General features: G+C 44.2%; 1 protein-coding gene across 3 annotated transcripts; it reads right to left on the bottom strand.

Moving 5' to 3' along the window:
* Nucleotides 1–15447: 15447 nt before the first annotated feature.
* Nucleotides 15448–18251, bottom strand: LOC124667384. Of its 3 annotated transcripts, none has more exons than XM_047204677.1 (7): nt 17871–18251; nt 17174–17345; nt 16848–17052; nt 16535–16662; nt 16406–16444; nt 16231–16302; nt 15448–15766 (listed from the first exon to the last, which is right to left on the bottom strand). In XM_047204677.1, the coding sequence occupies exons 1-6, from the start codon at nt 18161–18163 to the stop codon at nt 16264–16266; spliced, it is 876 nt and encodes a 291-aa protein (XP_047060633.1). In that variant the 5' UTR covers nt 18164–18251; the 3' UTR covers nt 15448–15766; nt 16231–16263. The 3 variants fall into 3 exon arrangements, with proteins under 3 accessions (XP_047060633.1, XP_047060632.1, XP_047060630.1); XM_047204676.1 differs by having other exon boundaries at nt 16385–16444; XM_047204674.1 differs by lacking the exon at nt 15448–15766 and having other exon boundaries at nt 16263–16302; nt 16379–16444.
* Nucleotides 18252–22310: the final 4059 nt, after the last annotated feature.

Here is a 22310-nt window from a genome sequence, read left to right on the forward strand (position 1 = left end):
TTCATCACAAAGTTCTTGTAACTAGGTGGCAGTGATTGAAGGACACGATTAATCCTCAGTCTGTTAGGAATCACTATTCCCAAGTCACTGAGTTTCTTCGCATGCCCAGTCATGGTGAGCATGTGCTCACTTCATGCAACTGAAGAAGTGTTTCGATGCTTCATAGCATTCCACGGCTGCATGAGTTTCAAAGATAGATTTCAGCTCATTGACCAACTCATGAGGATCGTGGTGCTCAAAGCGTTTTTGAAGATCGGCTTCCAGACTGCACAGGATGGCACACTGAACTTGAGAGTACTGAGTTTTCCGAGTCGCGTAAACATTCTTTACTTCATCGGTTTCAGTTTCTGCAGGAGGGTCACCTAGCGGTGCATCAAGCACATATTGCAGGTTTCCACCATTGAGGAAGATCCTCACATGACGGAACCTGTCGGTGAAGTTGCTACCGTTGTTCTTAAGCTTTTCTTTCTCTAGGAACTGGTTAAAATTGATTGGGGACGCCATATCTACAACATATATTTGCAATAGTTTAGACTAATGTTTATGACAAATTGAGTTCAAATTTTAATTCAACAAAATAAAAAACTAGGTGAACTCCCACTCAAAACAATATCCCTCGCATTGTCTTAGTGATCACATGAACCAAATCCACTACATCAAGTCCGATCATCACGAGACAAGATGTAATTTCAATGGCGAACACTCAAAGTGTTCATCATATCAATCATATGATTCATGCTCTACCTTTCGGTATCACGTGTTCCGAGACCATGTCTGTACATGCTAGCCTCGTCAAGGCCACCTTAATATCCGCATGTGCAAAATTGGCTTGCACCCGTTGTATGCACTTGTTGATTCTATCACACCCGATCATCACGAGATGCTTCGAAACAACAAGTCTTGGCAACGGTGCTACTAAGGATGAACACTTTATTTTCTTGATATTTTAGTGAGAGGGATCATCTTATAATGCTACCGTCGCGATCTAAGAAAAATAAGATGCATAAAGGATTAACATCACATGCACTTCATATGTGATATGATATGGCCCTTTTGTCTTTGCGCCTTTGATCTTCATCTCCAAAGCACGGACATGATCTCCATCATCAACAGGCATGATCTCCATCATCGTCGGCGTAGCGTCAAGGTCAATGGCGCCGTCTTCATGATTGTTCTCCATGTAGCAACTATTACAACTTCTTTGAAATACTACTCAACATGAAATTTAAAGACAACCATAAGGCTCCTGCCGGTTGCCACAATACAATAATGATCATCTCATACATATTCATCATCACATTATGGCCATATCACATCACCAAACCCCGCAAAAACAAGTTAGACGTCTCTAATTTGGTTTGCATATTTTACGTGGTTTAGGGTTTTCGAGTAAGATCTAATCTACCTACGAACATGAACCACAACGGTGATACTAGTGTTGTCAATAGAAGAGTAAATTGAATCTTCACTATAGTAGGAGAGACAGACACCCGCAAAGCCACTTATGCAATAGAAGTTGCATGTCGAGCGTGGAGCAAATCTCATGAACGCGGTCATGTAAAGTTAGCTCGAGCCGCTTCATCCCACTATGCCACAAAGATGCAAAGTACTCAAACTAAAGACAACATAAGCATCAACGCCCACAAAACCATTGTGTTCTACTCGTGCAACCATCTATGCATAGACACGGCTCTGATACCAATCTAGGGATACGTTGCATAGAAAACAAAAAATTTCGTACCGCGAGAACGCAAACCAAGCCAAGATGCAATCTAGAAGATGGGAGCAACGAGGAGATGATCGAGACTCACCCTTGAAGATTTCCAAAGCCTACAAGATGAGGCTCTTGTTGCTGCGGTAGACGATCACTTGCCGCTTGCAAAAGCGCGTAGAAGATCTTGATCACGGTGCCACGATCGGGCAGCACCTCCGTACTCGGTCACACGTTCGGTGTTGATGAAGATGACGTCCTTCTCCCCGTTCCAGCGGGCAGCGGAAGTAGTAGCTTCTGCTTGACTCCGGCAGCACGACGACGTGGTGGCGGTGGTGATGGAGAACTCCGGCGGAGCTTCGCTAAGCGTGCGGGAGAGGTGGAGGAGAGAGGGGGCGGCTAGGGTTTGGGAGAGGGGGGAGCCGGCCACTGTGGGGTGCGGCCACCTTGTGGTGTTTGGGTGGCCGGCCCCCTCCCCTTGTCCCTCATTATATAGGTGGAACACCCAAGAGTTGGTCTACAAGTCTTCGAATAAGACCCCAAACCAAAACCTTCCATATGACAAGAAACCTACCCAAGGTGGGATTCCCACTTGAGGTGGGACTCCCACCTTTCCTTGGGAGGGGGTGGCCGGCCACCTTAGGTGGAGTCCACCTGGGACTCCACCCCCTAGGGTTGGCCGGCCATGCTGGTGGAGTCCCTTCGGGACTCCGCCTTCCAAAGTGATTTCTTCCGGACTTTTCTAGAACCTTCTAGAACCTTCCATAAATGCACCGGATCATTTCCAAACTTGGAATATGACTTCCTATATATGAATCTTATTCTCCGGACCATTCCGGAACTCCTCGTGATGTCCGGGATCCCATCCGAGACTTCGAACAATTACTTCGAATTCCATTCCATATTTCAAGTTCTACTATTACAACATCAAACCTTAAGTGTGTCACCCTACGGTTCGTGAACTATGTGGACATGGGTGAGAACTCTTGATGGCGTGTATTTCACACGTTCGTTGGGGAACCCCAAGAGGAAGGTATGATGCGCACATCAGCAAGTTTTCCCTCAGAAAGAAACCAAGGTTTATCGAACCAGGAGGAGCCAAGAAGCACGTTGAAGGTTGATGGCGGCGGGATGTAGTGCGGCGCAACACCAGAGATCCCGGCGCCAACGTGGAACCTGCACAACACAACCAAAGTACTTTGCCCCAACGAAACAGTGAGGTTGTCAATCTCACCGGCTTGCTGTAACAAAGGATTAACCGTATTGTGTGGAAGATGATTGTTTGCAGAGAAAATAGTAAAACAAGTATTGCAGCAGATTTGTATTTCGAGTATTAAAGAATGGACTGGGGTCCACAGTTCACTAGAGGTGTCTCTCCCATAAGATAAAAGCATGTTGGGTGAACAAATTACGGTCGGGCAATTGACAAATAGAGAGAGCATAACAATGCACATACATGTCATGATAAGTATAGTGAGATTTAATTGGGCATTACGACAAAGTACATAGACCGCCATCCAACTGCATCTATGCCTAAAAAGTCCACCTTCAGGTTATCGTCCGAACCCCCTCCAGTATTAAGTTGCTAAACAACAGACAATTGCATTAAGTATGGTGCGTAATGTAATCAATAACTACATCCTCGGACATAGCATCAATGTTTTATCCCTAGTGGCAACAACACAACGCACAACCTTAGAACTTTCTCATCACTGTCCCGTGTGTCAATGCAGGCATGAACCCACTATCGAGCATAAATACTCCCTCTTGGAGTTACTAGCATCAACTTGGCCGAGCCTCTACTAATAACGGAGAGCATGCAAGATCATAAACAACACATATGCAATAACTTGATAATTAACATAACATGGTATTCTCTATCCATCGGATCCCGACAAACACAACATAGAGTATTACAGATAGATGATCTTGATCATGTTAGGCAGCTCACAAGATCCAACAATGAAGCACAATGAGGAGAAGACAACCATCTAGCTACTGCTATGGACCCATAGTCCAGGGGTGAACTACTCACTCATCACTCCGAGGCGACCATGGCGGTGTAGAGTCCTCCGGGAGATGAATCCCCTCTCCGGCAGGGTGCCGGAGGAGATCTCCAGAATCCCCCGAGATGGGATTGGCGGCGGCGGCGTCCCTGGAAGGTTTTCCGTATCGTGGTTTTTCGCATCAGGGGTTTCGCGACGGAGGCTTTAAGTAGGCGGAAGGACGGAGTCGGAGGGCTGACGAGGGGCCCACACCACAGGGCGGCGCAGGCCCCTCCTTGGCCGCGCCGCCTTGTGGTCTGGCCACCTCGTGGCCCCACTTCGTATGCTCTTCGGTCTTCTGGAAGGTTCGTGGCAAAATAGGACCCTGGGTCTTGATTTCGTCCAATTCCGAGAGTATTTCGTTACTAGGATTTCGAAACCAAAAACAGCGAGAACAACAGAATCGGCACTTCGGCATCTTGTTAATAGGTTAGTTCCGGAAAATGCACGAATATGACATAAAGTGTGCATAAAACATGTAGGTATCATCAATAATATGGCATGGAACATAAGAAATTATTGATACGTCGGAGACGTATCAAGCATCCCCAAGCTTAGTTACGCTCGTCCCGAGCGAGTAAAACGATAACAAAGATATTTCTGAAGTGACATGCCATCATAACCTTGATCATACTATTTGTAAACATATGTAGTGAATGCAGCGATCAAAACAATGGTAATGACATGAGTAAACAAGTGAATCATAAAGCAAAGACTTTTCATGAATAGTACTTCAAGACAAGCATTAATAAGTCTTGCATAAGAGTTAACTCATAAAGCAATAAATCAAAGTAAAGACATTGAAGCAACACAAAGGAAGATTAAGTTTCAGCGGTTGCTTTCAACTTGTAACATGTATATCTCATGGATAATTGTCAACATAGAGTAATATAACAAGTGCAATATGCAAGTATGTAGGAATCAATGCATAGTTCACACAAGTGTTTGCTTCTTGAGGTGGAGAGAGATAGGTGAACTGACTCAACATAAAAGTAAAAAGAATGGTCCTTCAAAGAGGAAAGCATCGATTGCTATATTTGTGCTAGAGCTTTTATTTTGAAAATATGAAACAATTTTGTCAACGGTAGTAATAAACCATATGAGTTACGTAAATTATATCTTACAAGTTGCAAGCCTCATGCATAGTGTACTAATAGTGCCCGCACCTTGTCCTAATTAGCTTGGACTATCGGATCTTTGCAATGCACATGTTTTAACCAAGTGTCACAATGGGGTACCTCCATGCCGCCCTGTACAAAGGTCTAAGGAGAAAGCTCGCATTTTGGATTTCTCGCTTTTGATTATTCTCAACTTAGACATCCATACCGGGACAACATGGACAACAGATAATGGACTCCTCTTAAATGCATAAGCATGTGGCAACAATTATTATTCTCATATGAGATTGAGGATATATGTCCAAAACTGAAACTTCCACCATGAATCATGGCTTTAGTTAGCGGCCCAATGTTATTCTCTAACAATATGCATGCTCCAACCATTAAGGTGGTAGATCTCTCTTACTTCAGACAAGACGGACATGCATAGCAACTCACATGATATTCAACAAAGAATAGTTGATGGCGTCCCCAGGAAACATGGTTATCGCACAACAAGCAACTTAATAAGAGATAAAGTGCATAAGTACATATTCAATACCACAATAGTTTTTAAGCTATTTGTCCCATGAGCTATATATTGCAAAGGTGAATGATGGAATTTTAAAGGTAGCACTCAAGCAATTTACTTTGGAATGGCGGATAAATACCATGTAGTAGGTAGGTATGGTGGACACAAATGGCATAGTGGTTGGCTCAAGTATTTTGGATGCATGAGAAGTATTCCCTCTCGATACAAGGTTTAGGCTAGCAAGGTTATTTGAAACAAACACAAGGATGAACGGTGCAACAAAACTCACATAAAAGACATATTTTAAACATTATAAGACTCTACACCGTCTTCCTTGTTGTTCAAACTCAATACTAGAAATTATCTAGACTTTAGAGAGACCAAATATGCAAACCAAATTTAGCAAGCTCTAGATGTTTCTTCATTAATGGGTGCAAAGTATATGATGCAAGAGCTTAAACATGAGCACAACAATTGCCAAGTATCAAATTATCCAAGACATTTTAGAATTACTACATGTAGTATTTTCCAATTCCAACCATATAACAATTTAACGAAGAAGAAACTTCGCCATGAATACTATGAGTAGAACCTAAGGACATACTTGTCCATATGCTACAGCGGAGCGTGTCTCTCTCCCATAAAGTGAATGCTAGGATCCATTTTATTCAAACAAAACAAAAACAAAAACAAACCGACGCTCCAAGCAAAGTGCATAAGATGTGACGGAATAAAAATATAGTTTCGGGGAGGAACCTGATAATGTTGTCGATGAAGAAGGGGATGCCTTGGGCATCCCCAAGCTTAGACGCTTGAGTATTCTTAGAATATGCAGGAGTGAACCACCGGGGCATCCCCAAGCTTAGAGCTTTCACTCTCCTTGATCATATTGCATCATACTCCTCTCTTGATCCTTGAAAACTTCCTCCACACCAAACTCGAAACAACTCATTAGAGGGTTAGTGCACAATAAAAATTAACATGTTCAGAGGTGACACAATCATTCTTAACACTTCTGGACATTGCATAAAGCTACTGGACATTAATGGATCAAAGAAATTCATCCAACATAGCAAAAGAGGCAATGCGAAATAAAAAGGCAGAATCTGTCAAAACAGAACAGTCCGTAAAGATGGATTTTATTAGGCCACCAGACTTGCTCAAATGAAAATGCTCAAATTTAATTAAAGTTGCGTACATATCTGAGGATCATGCACGTAAATTGGCTTAACTTTCTGAGCTACCTACAGCGAGGTAGACCCAGATTCGTGAAAGCAAAGAAATCTGGAACTGCGCAGTAATCCAAATCTAGTACTTACTTTACTATCAAAGACTTTACTTGGCACAACAAAACTCAAAACTAAGATAAGGAGAGGTTGCTACAGTAGTAAACAACTTCCAAGACTCAAATATAAAACAAAAATACTGTAGTAAAAACATGGGTTGTCTCCCATAAGCGCTTTTCTTTAACGCCTTTCAGCTAGGCGCAGAAAGTGTATATCAAGTATTATCGGAGAGTGGCGCACCTACAGCGGGGTTTGGAGTTTTCTCAACCATGCATAGTATATTGGATACATAAGTTTCAGCATCTCCCTTTTCATTAGTCTTGGGCTTGCTACTCTCATCGAACAAATTTTTAGGAACAAGCCAAGCATAGTTATGTTCCAGTGCATCATTCATAGCTAGGAGTTTACATGGTATTGGTGCTTTGATCTCCCCACCATCATTAATATTATTAATGTACCTTATTCTATCCATGTCCATTTTTTCAAGGATACCAACAAAATTAGTATGAGAACCAAGCATATTAAATTTAGCAAAGACCTTTCTAGCCTCTCTTGCTAGACCACCAAATTCTCTAAGAAGGGTTTCTAAAACAAAATCTTTCTTTTCCCCCTCTTCCAAATCACCAAGTGTAAGAAACATGTGTTGGATTATAGGATTGAGATTAACAAATTTAGTTTCCAACAGGCGAACTAAATGCGCAGCAGCAATTTCATAAGTGGGAGCAAGGTCTACCAAGTGTCTATCTTCAAAATCTTCAATGGTACTAACATGATTGAAAAATTCTTCTATATTGTTTCTCCCAATTATAGACCCGCGTCCTACCGGTATGTTTTTTGTGGTAAAATTAAAAGGAAACATGATGAAGCAAGTAAAGTAAATGCAAGTAACTAATTTTTTTGTGTTTTTGATATAGCAAACAAGACAGTAAATAAAGTAAAGCTAGCAACTAATTTTTTTGTGTTTTGATATAATGCAGCAAACAAAGTAGTAAATAAAATAAAGCAACACAAAAACAAAGTAAAGAGATTGAGAAGTGGAGACTCCCCTTGCAGCGTGTCTTGATCTCCCCGGCAACGGCGCCAGAAAAAGAGCTTGATGGCGTGTATTTCACACGTTCGTTGGGGAACCCCAAGAGGAAGGTATGATGCGCACAGCAGCAAGTTTTCCCTCGGAAAGAAACCAAGGTTTATCGAACCAGGGAGGAGCCAAGAAGCACGTTGAAGGTTGATGGCGGCGGGATGTAGTGCGTCGCAACACCGGAGATCCCGGCGCCAACGTGGAACCCGCACAACACAACCAAAGTACTTTGCCCCAACGAAACGAGTGAGGTTGTCAATCTCACCGGCTTGCTGTAACAAAGGATTAACCGTATTGTGTGGAAGATGATTGTTTGCAGAGAAAATAGTAAAACAAGTATTGCAGCAGATTTGTATTTCAGTATTAAAGAATGGACCGGGTCCACACTTCACTAGAGGTGTCTCTCCCATAAGATAAAAGCATGTTGGGTGAACAAATTACAGTCGGGCAATTGACAAATAGAGAGAGCATAACAATGCACATACATGTCATGATAAGTATAGTGAGATTTAATTGGGCATTACGACAAAGTACATAGACCGCCATCCAACTGCATCTATGCCTAAAAAGTCCACCTTCAGGTTATCGTTCGAACCCCCTCCAGTATTAAGTTGCTAAACAACAGACAATTGCATTAAGTATGGTGCGTAATGTAATCAATAACTACATCCTCGGACATAGCATCAATGTTTTATCCCTAGTGGCAACAGCACATCACAACCTTAGAACTTTCTGTCACTGTCCCAGGTGTCAATGCAGGCATGAACCCACTATCGAGCATAAATACTCCCTCTTGGAGTTACTAGCATCAACTTGGCCGGAGCCTCTACTAATAACGGAGAGCATGCAAGATCATAAACAACACATATGCAATAACTTGATAATTAACATAACCTGGTATTCTCTATCCATCGGATCCCGACAAACACAACATAGAGTATTACAGATAGATGATCTTGATCATGTTAGGCAGCTCACAAGATCCAACAATGAAGCACAATGAGGAGAAGACAACCATCTAGCTACTGCTATGGACCCATAGTCCAGGGGTGAACTACTCACTCATCACTCCGGAGGCGACCATGGCGGTGTAGAGTCCTCCGGGAGATGAATCCCCTCTCCGGCAGGGTGCCGGAGGAGATCTCCAGAATCCCCCGAGATGGGATTGGCGGCGGCGGCGTCCCTGGAAGGTTTTCCATATCGTGGTTTTTCGCATCAGGGGTTTCGCGACGGAGGCTTTAAGTAGGCGGAAGGGCGGAGTCGGAGGGCTGACGAGGGGCCCACACCACAGGGCGGCGCGGGCCCCTCCTTGGCCGCGCCGCCTTGTGGTCTGGCCACCTCGTGGCCCCACTTCGTATGCTCTTCGGTCTTCTGGAAGGTTCGTGGCAAAATAGGACCCTGGGTCTTGATTTCGTCCAATTCCGAGAATATTTCGTTACTAGGATTTCGAAACCAAAAACAGCAGAAAACAGCAATCGGCACTTCGGCATCTTGTTAATAGGTTAGTTCCATAAAATGCACGAATATGACATAAAGTGTGCATAAAACATGTAGGTATCATCAATAATATGGCATGGAACATAAGAAATTATCGATACGTCGGAGACGTATCAACTCTCTCCGACCAATAACCAATAGCGGGATCTGGAGATCCATAATGGCTCCCACACATTCAACGATGACTTAGTGATCGAATGAACCATTCACATACGATACCAATTCCCTTTGTCACGCGATATTTTACTTGTCCGAGGTTTGATCATCGGTATCACTCTATACCTTGTTCAACCTCGTCTCCCGACAAGTACTCTTTACTCGTACCGTGGTATGTGGTCTCTTATGAACTTATTCATATGCTTGCAAGACATTAGACGACATTCCACCGAGAGGGCCCAGAGTATATCTATCCGTCATCGGGATGGACAAATCCCACTGTTGATCCATATGCCTCAACTCATACTTTCCGGATACTTAATCTCACCTTTATAACCACCCATTTACGCAGTGGCATTTGATGTAATTAAAGTACCTTTCCGGTATAAGTGATTTACATGATCTCATGGTCGAAAGGACTAGGTAACTATGTATTGAAAGCTTATAGCAAATAACTTAATGACGTGATCTTATGCTACGCTTAATTGGGTGTGTCCATTACATCATTCATATAATGATATAACCTTGTTATTAATAACATCCAATGTTCATGATTATAAAACTAATCATCTATTAATCAACAAGCTAGTTAAGAGGCTTACTAGGGGGGAGTGGTGTTTTGGAACATGGGAGCATATGCTCCCTATATTTTGAAATGTATTTTACACATATTTTAAATTTCAAAAAAATTGAAACAAAAAATTAGCATGTACATCTTCACGTGCTACGCGCTCACAAAGTCGTTTCATAAAAAATGAACTTATCATGTGACGTGTGTAAAAAAGACAAAATTCAGTGCTAAAAATAATGCTTATCACATGATAAGTTTTCTCTTTTTTACATATACCACAAAAAATATTATTTTTTCGTGAAACTTGACACACACACATATATTATGGATATGTACATGTAGAATTTTTTGTCAAAATTTTTCCACACTTCGAAATATGTTTTGTTGGTAGAGGGAGCATACGCACCCAGGAGCCAAATTGAATTTCCGCTTACTAGGGACTCTTTGTTGTTTACATATCACACATGTATCAATGTTTCGGTTAATACAATTATAGCATGGTATATAAACATTTATCATAAACATAAAGATATATAATAACCACTTTTATTATTGCCTCTTGGGCATATCTCCAACATCAACGACATGCCACATCTCGTGTGCTTACAAGAAACAAAGTTAGCGGCCATCTCTCCTTTTGATGTTTGTTACATACTTACACTAGAGGGAATAGACTCAAGAGCTACGCCGAGAGGCCGGCTGTGGGGACAAGGGGAGGAATCCTGTTGCTTTGGCACGATTCCAAGGTTCAAATTGACAACGCCCAAATCACGAAGTATTGCTTGTCTCTGGACGTCCATGTTCTGAACACTAGTCATGAGGGCGACCTCAAAATCACCGTGGTCTATGGGCCAACGGCTTCAAATCGCAGAGACTTTTTCTTAGCCGAGCTTGTTGCGCAAAAGCCGACGCCAGGGGTGTGATGGCTTGTCCTTGGGTACTTCAATCAAATTCGCAAAGCTAGTGACAAGACTAAGTGCAATGTCAATCGAAGCCGCATTAACCGGCCGGGCTGCCCTACAAGCTTGTGAGCTCAAAGAAATTCACTTACAAAATCGTCGCTTCACTAGGAGCAACGAACGACACAACCCGGCTCTTTGCAAGCTTGGCGCTTTTTATTGCAACTCCGAGTGGGATCTACGTTTCGATATGCACATCATCCATGCTCTTTCGTCCTCTTGGTCCAATCATTGCCCCTTGCTCCTCGCCGATGATAGTGGGCCCCGAAGACCGAGGACATTCAAATTTCAAAACTTTTGGCTCCGTCTTCCCGGTTTCAAGGATATTGTCCACAAAGCTTGGAATTACCAAAATCCACACTCCAAACATTGCCAAGTTGCGCCAAACGGACAAGAAGCTTACCAAGTGGAGCCGAAGCCTCTTCTCCAACACTAAGATCTTGTTGCATGCCGCCTTGCTTGTCATTCTTCATTTTGATAAGGCTCAAGAATGGAGGCCGCTATCGGTGGGCGAATGGGACCTTAGGGCCCGCATCAACAGAAAGATAATCACTTTGGCCGTGGGGGAAATGGCAAGGAAAAAAGGGCACGCATTGCTAACATCAAATAGGGGATGCAAACACGAAATTCTTCCATTTGCTCATCAACGCTTGGAGAAGAAAGAACCACATTCACCGCGTAAAACATAACCATATGTGGGTGACCGACCATGAAGTGAGGGAAGAGGTCGTTCAAGAGCACTTCAACTCGGTCATTGCGAGAGAACAACAAAGGGAGATAGACTTTGATTGGGATGATCTAAACTTTGATAACCCGGATCTTGTGGAGCTCGGTGCCCCTTTCATTGAAGAGGAGGTGAAGAACACAATCAATCAAGTCCCCGGGGACAAGGCCCCTGGTCCCGATGGGTTCACCATGCATATTTCAAGAATTGTTGGGAAACAATAAAAATGGACTTAATGAAGGTGGTGGAGCAATTTGGGAACCTCCATGTGGCAAAATTTCATTGGATAAATTCCGCCAATATTATTCTCTTGCCCAAAAAGGATGGGGCGGAAGAAATTTCTGACTATAGGCCCATTAGCTTGATCCACATCATTGCCAAGATAATCTCCAAGATGATTCCCACCCGACTTGGGAAGCTTATGGACACCCTTGTCTCTAATGCCCAAAGTGCCTTTATCAAGAAAAGAAGCATCCATGACAACTTTCTTTATTCAAGAACCTTTCCAAACTATTTCATAAGGGGAAGATCCTGATTCTCTTATTCAAAATCGGCATCCGCAGAGCCTTCGACTCCATTCGTTGGGAGTACATTGTTTATCTCCTCGAACGCCGGGGTTTTCCGAGTCGTTTCCGCAATTGGATAACCGCATTGCTCACAACTTCTTCCTCACGTGTTCTTCTCAACAACATTGCCTGATCTCCAATCTTTCATGGTAGCGGTATAAGATAAGGAGACCCTCTTTCGCCACTCCTTTTACTTCTTGCCATCGACCCCCTTACGCAAATCCTTGAGGGTGAAATGGCACACGGTATCCTTCACAAGCTCCGGGGACGTGGATCTATCTTGAGAAGCTCCCTCTATGCAGATGATGCAGCGGTTTTTGTTGCACCCATAGAGGAAGACATTGTGAATTTGGCAAAGATCCTACACAACTTTAACGAGGCCACCGGCCTTTGCACAAACTTCCAGAAGAGCTCGGTTTTCCCATTAGGTGTAGTAGCATTGACTTTGATAACATCCTTGAAGGCATTCCGGCAAGCCATCCCTCCTTCCCTTTGAAATACCTTAGGCTTCCTCTTTCGGTGTGTCAACTTAAAAGGGTAGACTTCCAACACCTTGAAGACAAGTGCGTTGGAAAGCTTCCATCTTGGAACGGCAAATATGATACCATGGTCGGCCGCACTACTCTTGTCAAGTCGGTCATAACCTCTCAAGCCACATATTACTGGACCCTTCTTGTTGTGCCTCCGGGGAACATTACAGTTTATTAACAACATTGAGTGTGCCTTCCTTTGGTCGGCGAAGGACACCACCACTGGCGCAAAGTGCAAGGTCAGTTGGCAAACAATGTGCCGTTCAAATAAGCTTGGTGGCCTTGGGGTGATGCATTTGCATAAGTTCGTCACGACTCTCCGTCTTCGTTGGCCTTGGCTCGAGTAGAAAATTCCGTCTAAGATTTGGGGGCTCCTGTAACCCATGCTCCATAGAGGACATGGAAATCTTTTACGCTGCCACACAAATCAAAATCGGGAACGGTTGAAAACTCCATTTTGGGAGGCTCCTTTGCTGCATGGAAGAAAGCCTAAAGATATTGCGGCTCTCATTTTCACCATTTCAAAGATAAAGGCATGGAAAGTGAACCAAACCATGGAGGACATATTGAATTGATGCACTAGGCAAGTTTTTCAAAATTCTAAACGATTGGAAAGGGCTATGCTATATAATTTAACCCCCCCCCCCCACACAGACGTCTAGGCTGAAGAAAAATAGGAAGATCATAGACATGGGATAGATGTGAGTTCGCAACTATTTTTAGATTAAATAGTGCGTTAGCCAGGTTTTGAACTTGAGACATTCAGGCTCTGATACCATATTGAATTAATCCACTAGCCAAGTTTCCAAAAGTCTGAACTCTTGGAAAGGACTAGGCTATATACTTTAACAGGACTATTGAAGTGTATAAGTAGATTGCTTAGCCCTTTCCATCAGTTCGGACTTTTGGTTCAAGTGGCTAGTGCATGAAGCTTAACAAGGACAATGCTTGGGTTGGGAAAGTTATCCTCGGTGACATTTTTTCTTTGGAACACCTAAGGTAATTTGTGGAGTTGTGGGCTACCTTGCAAAATGTGCAACTTGAAGCACATACAGAGGACCACATTACTTGGAGATTAACGGCTAATGGGGAATACACCGTGAAGTCGGCATATGGGGTGCAATTCTTGGGATCCACCGTTTCAGTCTTGCACAAGACTGTGTGGAAGGCTTGGGCCCCTTCCAAAGTTAAATTTTTCGCTTGGTTCTTTGCACAAAATTGGATTTGGACAGCGAACCAATTACAAAAGGGTGGGTGGCCATATTGCATCCTATATCCCTTATGCAAGCAAGTGACGGACACAGTTTCTCACCTTTTCATTCATTGCTTCTACACCATCCGGCTTTGGCAATCTATCAAGATTTGGTTGGGCATCCACAAGATCCTACCAACCCAATGGGCGGGGTTCTCGATCATCAATTGGTAGCGCATGGTGATGGACGGTCCCATTCCAAACTGCCAGGCCATGGCTTCTCTTTCCTTGCTCGTCACTTGGGAAATTTGGAACAGGGGGAATGCTAGAGTTTTTCGCAAGAAACAAGCAGCCCCCTCTGTCATCTTGGAAATTATTAAAAAGGAAGCTCGTTAGTGGGTTATCATTGGTGCTAAGCGATTGGACAAAATAATGTCGGGAGAATCCCTTGTAACTTCTTTTCGGTTCGGGCTATCTTGTCAAACTATTCTACTTAATCAATAGATTGGAGCGAAGTTTTTGCCCCCGTTTCAATAAGTGCATAATCGGATTTTTTTCCAAAAAGATTGTTCAAATGTTTTAGATGAGAAGCCTCAGGTTTTCTCTCAAAAATTGCCGGTGTTTATTCTTCACGGTTGAGTACCGGAGTGTGCTTTGATTCTTCAAAGTACAGATATGGGACTCAGCGAAGGGAAACTTGAACCGCTGTAAAATTGATTAAAACCAACTTACTCAAGTGTGGATTGACGCAATGTAATTGGATCTAAAAGTGCATAAAAACTAAGAAAAACTTCCCGAAAAAGAACGCGAGGACACAGATCCAGGGTTGACAACGGAAGAAGACGACACAGAAGATGTCAGTGAACGACTTGATATGCATAGCCGTACCCTAACTCATTGCAGGAGGTTACTGCGGATTGGTTTGTTGATGCTTTTGGCTTGTGAAAGTTTCATCCATGTGATAGCTTTACCAAAGACCACGGCTGCTCAATGTTTGCTCACCAAAGCACAGTCCCCTGACCCCTGTGGATCCTCAGCAACTAATCTTGGCTCGCGTACTTCATCTACATGATGCGTCCTTTTAGCCGAAGCTGCATCCCCTATATTTAGTCATCAGGGCAATGCGCCATTTTGTAAGTTTGGTAGTAGAAATAAGTATATGAATCAACATGACCACCACGAGCGATTGTGCTGCTAACTGGGGAAACTGCATGCACAGATCCGAACTACTGCAACCCATTATGCTGCTCACTAGGGTATAATATCATCCCAGATGGCTGGCCACTTGTTCTTACAAAAATATACTACCTCCGTTCCGGTTTAATCAACACCGGACACCAGACATGCTCTACTAGCTAGCCACCATTCCACGTCAATTATATCAGAACAGAGGGAGTATATCATAAGAACTTCCAGCAAAAAATACGGAGAATAGGAGGACAGTGAACACAACTGGCAATTATGCTGCTCACTTGGGAATAACATCGTCACAGATGGCTGGCCACTTGTTCTTACAAAATTATACATTATATCATCAAGAATTTCCAGAAAAAAATACGGAGAATAGGAGGACAGAGACAACTGGCAATTAAGACAAACACCAAAAGAGAAATAAACTACAGAAGATTCAACATTTATTCAACAGGTTCAAATTGCGGCTCCAAGGCATGCACAGCACTTGGGAGAATAATTATATTATACTGTACTGAACATTGCCTGGCGGGTAACAGGACCGTGAAACCACTGTACTTCCCCTTAATTCTCTTCTGTAGTCTCCCACCACACGGCCTGCTTCTCTTCAGCGCATGACCCACGATGTCAACTGCAAGACAGAGGCACAAGCGACAAATTAAGACCGTGGAGTTACATTGAGGATAGGAGTAGTATAATTCTCTAGCTCAATTTGGTGAGCTGACAGAAATAATTATCGTCTTGTTGTTTGGTTTTAAAAATGTGTATTTCCTCCTCACAAAAGCAGTTAACTTCTTGTTACGGATATAACAGGGACAATGATCAAGTTATGGCTGTCCATAAAACTGTCCATTTACTTTGGACAAATGGAATTTTTTTTGTCAGATGAATTTATAATCTACACCTGAAGGCATCTACTTACTCACAGAGTGTTGCTCATTGTGCCTTAATCTATCCAAAACAAAACAAAAAAAAACAAAATTCTATTTTTTCAATGTCTTAGCGATAAGAATAGCTCAAACTTGGCAGGTTGGTACAAAAAAGCAGCTGATCATGGCAAACTATAGGTTGAGTCAATAGAAAATGAAAGAGGACCTTTATTGGCCAGAAGTGCCAGTCAAAGTTTGCCTAAACCTCAAGTGGTACGCCGGCAGTGGCTGGAGCTCCCTACAGAAAATAAATACATGAGCAAGGGATAATAATTATCCATGAGTAACAGAACCCACAAATAGATAGATTGTACTAGTACTGCAGAAGAATATATCGTTACCCCAAACAGAAATCTCAGTCTTTCCACCTCTTCATCAGACTGCAAAAGAAATGTACTTAGCGATGGACATTGAAAAAATAAAAATGTTAAATGCTAGTAGCTTGCAAGGAAATGAACACTTGTACGTACGTCTTCATTGTAGTCGCGGCACCAACTAGGACCGAATGGTTGGCTATATGTGGCATTCATGCGACCACCAGTATATGCATTACCATCATTAGGGTGCTTCACAGAAGTTTCACAACCAAGGCAGGGACCTTTATTTAAAAGAGGGTGAGATTGTAAAGCTCAAGAATAATAGACAAGATGAAAAAGGGGAGAACAAATAGGCAAATACATTAAGGATCATTTACTAGATACAGAAGCAAATTAAGTTCAAGTTACTGCAAATCACAAAATGTATTTCACCAGAACATAAGTTCAGATAAAGAGTATAGAATACCATTATCAAGATGTTTGACAATGCAGCAACAGTTCACCGTTAATTCACCACCTTTTCCGGTCCCATGTGTGATTTCAGTAAAGAACATATTATCATCAGAAACTTTGGTCTTTGCAGTGAAATTCATATGAATGTACATCCTACAGTTCTCTTCCTCCCAACGTACTGGCTTATCCGGAACATATTTGACTTCATATGCACGATCCTAAAATATGTGTTGATCTGATAAGTGACTGCAATTAATTATTACATAAATGGGAAAGACAATATGATATAAACAATGCAATCCTGGTAGAGGCTGGAGGGTGGGAGGACAGAGAGCAAACCCCAGAAAGATTGTGATGCTCATTGTACTTGTACAACACAGCTTGAACCAATTGGTAATTCGCATCACGCCTTTTATCAATTTGTTGTCCTGCTTTCAAACGCCTCTTTGTGCCATCAGGAAAGTAACGGCAGTGTTGTATAAGCTTATCCACTTCAGAAAGGCCACGACCTCTGTTCAGATTTAGAGTATTATATGTGATTAGCTAACTGTACCCCTTGAAAATTGGAAGAATACAATGCTATCAATGCTATCAGACCAACACAGGCATAGAGTGAATTAAATTATGTGGAGAACTGTTGAAAGCCCGGAGACAGCTCATAGTAATAATAATCAACAAAAAGAGAACATAACTGTTTCCATGCCTGCCAGTACTCAAATACCTTTATCTAGCTTTGTTCTGTTTCTGGTTCTCAACTCAGTGTGTTTCACACTGTTTTGAACAAACTTATTTTGACATGTAATGTTTATTTAACATTGGTAAGTGGTTCTCAAACAAAAATATTAATTTAAATCTAGTCTGGTCCATTTTAAAACTAACTTAAAGTAATGTGTGTGTTTCCTGCTTCCTGTGATGATCTTTTGTGGCCGATGTCATACAAGCTGTGTCTGAATATTTCAGTTGCAACTTGCAACTATGCAACCAGAACAGAAGAGATAAATCAATGGAAATATATACAGAAGTTCAGAAACCTTACATTGACGGATCCTCGTGTTCAGCAAGGTAGCGAGCAATACCCTTGTAAGCTTCATCTTTACTCTGAAACGGTCCACCCACATGAGGAAATGTGCGGAAATATCCCCCAAGATCTTTGATGGTGTGAAATGTCATTTCCCAGATAAAGTCGCACTTTTTCCAAATAGGTGAGGAGGAAAGAGAGCGCCCTGATGGCGGCGAGGCCTCAATGGTGTGACGCGGAGAGGGCAAGGACGTGGCAACGGTGTGACGCGGAGAGGGCAATGATGTGGCAATGGTGGGCGATACATCCATTGCCCTAGGGTAGCGCAGATCCTTCAAGGATAAGAGATCCAGTTTACAGAGTGTTTGTGCAGATGCAGGCTCAGCTGCGTGCTGCTCCTTAAACCTGAATTTGAACAAGCAGACCCAATGAGTAGCAGAGCAACATTCAATGTTATTTTAGGAGATTGAATGAAACATTCAATGTTAACCTCTTGCACTATCAAGAAAACTCTCTATCCCCACCAGTAAACAAAACAAATACATGATTAAATGAGAGGGAGCGGTGGCAGCAGCGGACATACATTAGATCGCTGAAGTCTAGATGCTGGAGCCCGTCTGGATGGGGCGTTTGCGCAGATGCAGTGGTTCCCACATGCTCCTCCTCGTCAGACCTGTAGTTGAACAAGAAGGTTAGATGAGCAATTGTGCCCTTTTTTAGGAGAAGCAATTCTCAGAGATGGATAAACGCGATGAATCGGACGAGAAGGGCATACGGCCAGGAGGCACCCAAAGCGTGCATGAGTTGATCGATGCTCTGGAACCGCCCTGGAACACTTTCCGTCGAGTAGGTTCCATCGATAGCTCGGTCGACAAAGATGGTTGTGCGTACCCCGTGGCAATCGACGGAAATAACCTCTCGCCCACCGGCGACTGGAACATCAAAGTGCATCGCCGACGAGCGGCCCGAACGGAGGCTATCGTCCAGGGGGCTGCGGGTGCGGTCGCGGCGACTGCCTGATCGAGGGTGCGGCATGTCAACGGCGGGCAGGGAGGTGAGGATTAGGGTTTGGAGGACCCAGGGGAGGGGAGGGGAAGTACACTTATACTAAAATATACTACGGATTAAGAGACGGTAAAATTCATCAAGCTACGGCGGGCGGTTGATTGGGCCAGAAGTACACTCCTTCTGACCTATTCTCGGTAGTAGGGGGCAAGGCCTGTTCACAAGACCGACCCAGGATGCGCTTGCGCCATAGCAGCGGCCCGCAGCAACCGTTTGCTATTGGTCGGTCCAAATAGGGTTTAGATCTAGTTCCAGCGGCTCGACGCACATAGTGATCGCATATCCACCGAGACATAAATACGACCAAAATTTGCGCTTTGGATGCATCTCGCCGCGTGACCACTCGCTTCTCCTACGAGCCCACCTGGTATTGATCTGGATCTGTGCCTCTTCTCAGCAGCACGTCAGGACTGGTGAGGCGCCAATGCTTTGACAGTCTACGCCATGTCAATGGCAATGCCTCATCTACCGAGCGGTTGTCGTCTACCTCTGCCAATGAAATTAATGCCATTGTCAAGCGTGCTGCCCCCTCGTTTGCCTCCGGTGTATAAAGAGGGGCGCGCTGGGCTACCACATCCCCTCCTCACAACCCTAGCCCCCGCACAACCTCCACCGTTGCGCCGCCCCCCACCTCCTCTCTCACATCCCCCGCGAGAAAATCCATGGAGGGTCCAGTTGGTCGATAAGGCTGTCGAGGCCGCGAGCGCGGTCGCCACAGGCGCGGCCACCGTGCTGGAGCAGCAACTCCCCCAGGGTAATCATCGTTTGAGTCGTCGTCGTCTTCGCAGGAGGCGAGATGCTTCGAGTTCCTCCTCCACCTCGAGGAGGACCAACTCGGCATCAAGTGTTTCCCGGATAACTTCACCGAGTTCGTCGATGGCACCGAGCCGGGCAAATTGCAGCTGCGGGAGGCTAGCTCTACGGGTTTTGCCGGTGACCCCACGTGGTCTTGTTCGACAGGCAGGGCAAGATGTACCTGCTCAGCGGTGGGAGAAGTTCGCGTATGGCCACAACCTCGAGGTCGGCTACCCGCTCACCTTCCTCTAAGAAGGATACGTTGGGATGATCGTCAAGGTATTTGACAAGACAACCTACCGCAGGAACTACCACAACGACGAGTTCGGCAAGGACACCAACAGTTAGTACTATCGGTGTCCGCTCGCCGGAGCTTGGCGGACTGGGCATCGTTGAGCATTGTGTCGAGCGCATTCCAAGCAGACGCCGCACACGCATCCCATGCGCCGCATGGTCTCGCGGCCAGCACAGACGGCGTCGGTGCGGTGCATGTCCCACGTCCGCATCGTGTCGCCTTCCACAGGTGGGGAGCGCAGGCGGTGAGGATGTGTCCGGCCGCCACGTGGAGCGCCGCCATGACGCGCGTGATCTCACGGTGGGCCGCCTCAAGAACGGTGATGCGTGTAGTTGACACGTCCGTTGGGAACCCCAAGAGGAAGGTGTGATGCGCACAGCGGCAAGTTTCCCTCAGTAAGAAACCAAGGTTTAATCGAACCAGTAGGAGTCAAGAAGCACGTTGAAGGTTGATGGCGGGGGATGTAGTGCGGCGCAACACCGGAGATTCCGGCGCCAACGTGGAACCTCGCACAACACAACCAAAGTACTTTGCCCCAACGAAACGAGTGAGGTTGTCAATCTCACCGGCTTGCTGTAACAAAGGGTTAACCGTATTGTGTGGAAGATGATTGTTTGCGAGAGAAAACAAGTAAAACAAGTATTGCAGCAGATTTGTATTTCAGTATTAAAAGAATGGACCGGGGTCCACGAGCTCACTAGAGGTGTCTCTCCCATAAGATAAAAGCATGTTGGGTGAACAAATTACAGTCGGGCAATTGACAAATAGAGAGGGCATAACAATGCACATACATGGCATGATAAGTATAGTGAGATTTAATTGGGCATTACGACAAAGTACATAGACCGCCATCCAACCGCATCTATGCCTAAAAAGTCCACCTTCAGGTTATCGTCCGAACCCCTTCCGAGTATTAAGTTGCAAAGCAACAGACAATTGCATTAAGTATGGTGCGTAATGTAATCAACAACTACATCCTCGGACATAGCGCCAATGTTTTATCCCTAGTGGCAACAAGCACAACACAACCTTAGAACTTTCGTCACTCGTTCCAGTGTCAATGCGAGCATGAACCCACTATCGAGCATAAATACTCCCTCTTGGAGTTAAAAGCAAAAACTTGGCCGGAGCCTCTACTAGTAACGGAGAGCATGCAAGATCATAAACAACACATATGTAATAACTTGATAATTAACATAACATGGTATTCTTTATCCATCGGATCCCGACAAACACAACATAGAGTATTACGGATAGATGATCTTGATCATGTTAGGCAGCTCACAAGATCCAACAATGAAGCACAATGAGGAGAAGACAACCATCTAGCTACCGCTATGGACCCATAGTCCAGGGGTGAACTACTCACTCATCACTCCGGAGGCGACCATGGCGGTGTAGAGTCCTCCGGGAGATGAATCCCCTCTCCGGCAGGGTGCCGGAGGAGATCTCCGGAATCCCCCGAGATGGGATCGGCGGCGGCGGCGTCTCGGCAAGGTTTTCCGTATCGTGGTTTTTTCGCATCGTGGGTTTCGCGACGGAGGCTTTAAGTAGGCGGAAGGGCAGAGTCGGGGGCCCGACGAGGGGCCCACACCATAGGCGGCGCGGGCCCCCTTGGCCGCGCCGCCATGTGGTGTCGCCACCTCGTGGCCCCACTTCGTATGCTCTTCGGTCTTCCGGAAGGTTCGTGGCAAAATAGGCCCCCGGGTCTTCGTTTCGTCCAATTCCGAGAATATTTCGTTACTAGGATTTCGAAACCAAAAACAGCGAAAACGAGAACCGGCACTTCGGCATCTTGTTAATAGGTTAGTTCCGTAAAATGCACGAATATGACATAAAGTGTGCATAAAACATGTAGGTATCATCAATAATATGGCATAGAACATAAGAAATTATCGATACGTCGGAGACGTATCAAGCATCCCCAAGCTTAGTTCTGCTCGTCCCGAGCAGGTAAAACGATAACAAAGATAATTTCTGAAGTGATATGCCATCATAACCTTGATCATACTATTTGTAAACATATGTTGTGGATGCAGCGATCAAAACAATGGTAATGACATGAGTAAACAAGTGAATCATAAAGCAAAGACTTTTCATGAATAGTACTTCAAGACAAGTATTAATAAGTCTTGCATAAGAGTTAACTCATAAAGCAATAAATCAAAGTAAAGGTATTGAAGCAACACAAAGGAAGATCAAGTTTCAGCGGTTGCTTTCAACTTGTAACATGTATATCTCATGGATAATTGTCAACATAGAGTAATATAACAAGTACAATATGCAAGTATGTAGGAATCAAT

This window comes from Lolium rigidum, chromosome 6 (assembly GCF_022539505.1).
Source record: "Lolium rigidum isolate FL_2022 chromosome 6, APGP_CSIRO_Lrig_0.1, whole genome shotgun sequence".
NCBI lineage: Eukaryota > Viridiplantae > Streptophyta > Magnoliopsida > Poales > Poaceae > Lolium > Lolium rigidum.

Excerpts from the sequence above, each read along its gene's own strand:
- LOC124667384 (XM_047204674.1), bottom strand. The coding sequence starts at position 18,163 with ATGGATGTATCGCCCACCATTGCCACATCATTGCCCTCTCCGCGTCAC. Across the intron at positions 17,346-17,870 it reads GAACACGAGGATCCGTCAAT|AGGTCGTGGCCTTTCTGAAG; the intron begins GTAAGGTTTCTG and ends AAATCTGAACAG. Across the intron at positions 16,445-16,534 it reads GCCGCGACTACAATGAAGAC|TCTGATGAAGAGGTGGAAAG; the intron begins GTACGTACAAGT and ends TTTCTTTTGCAG.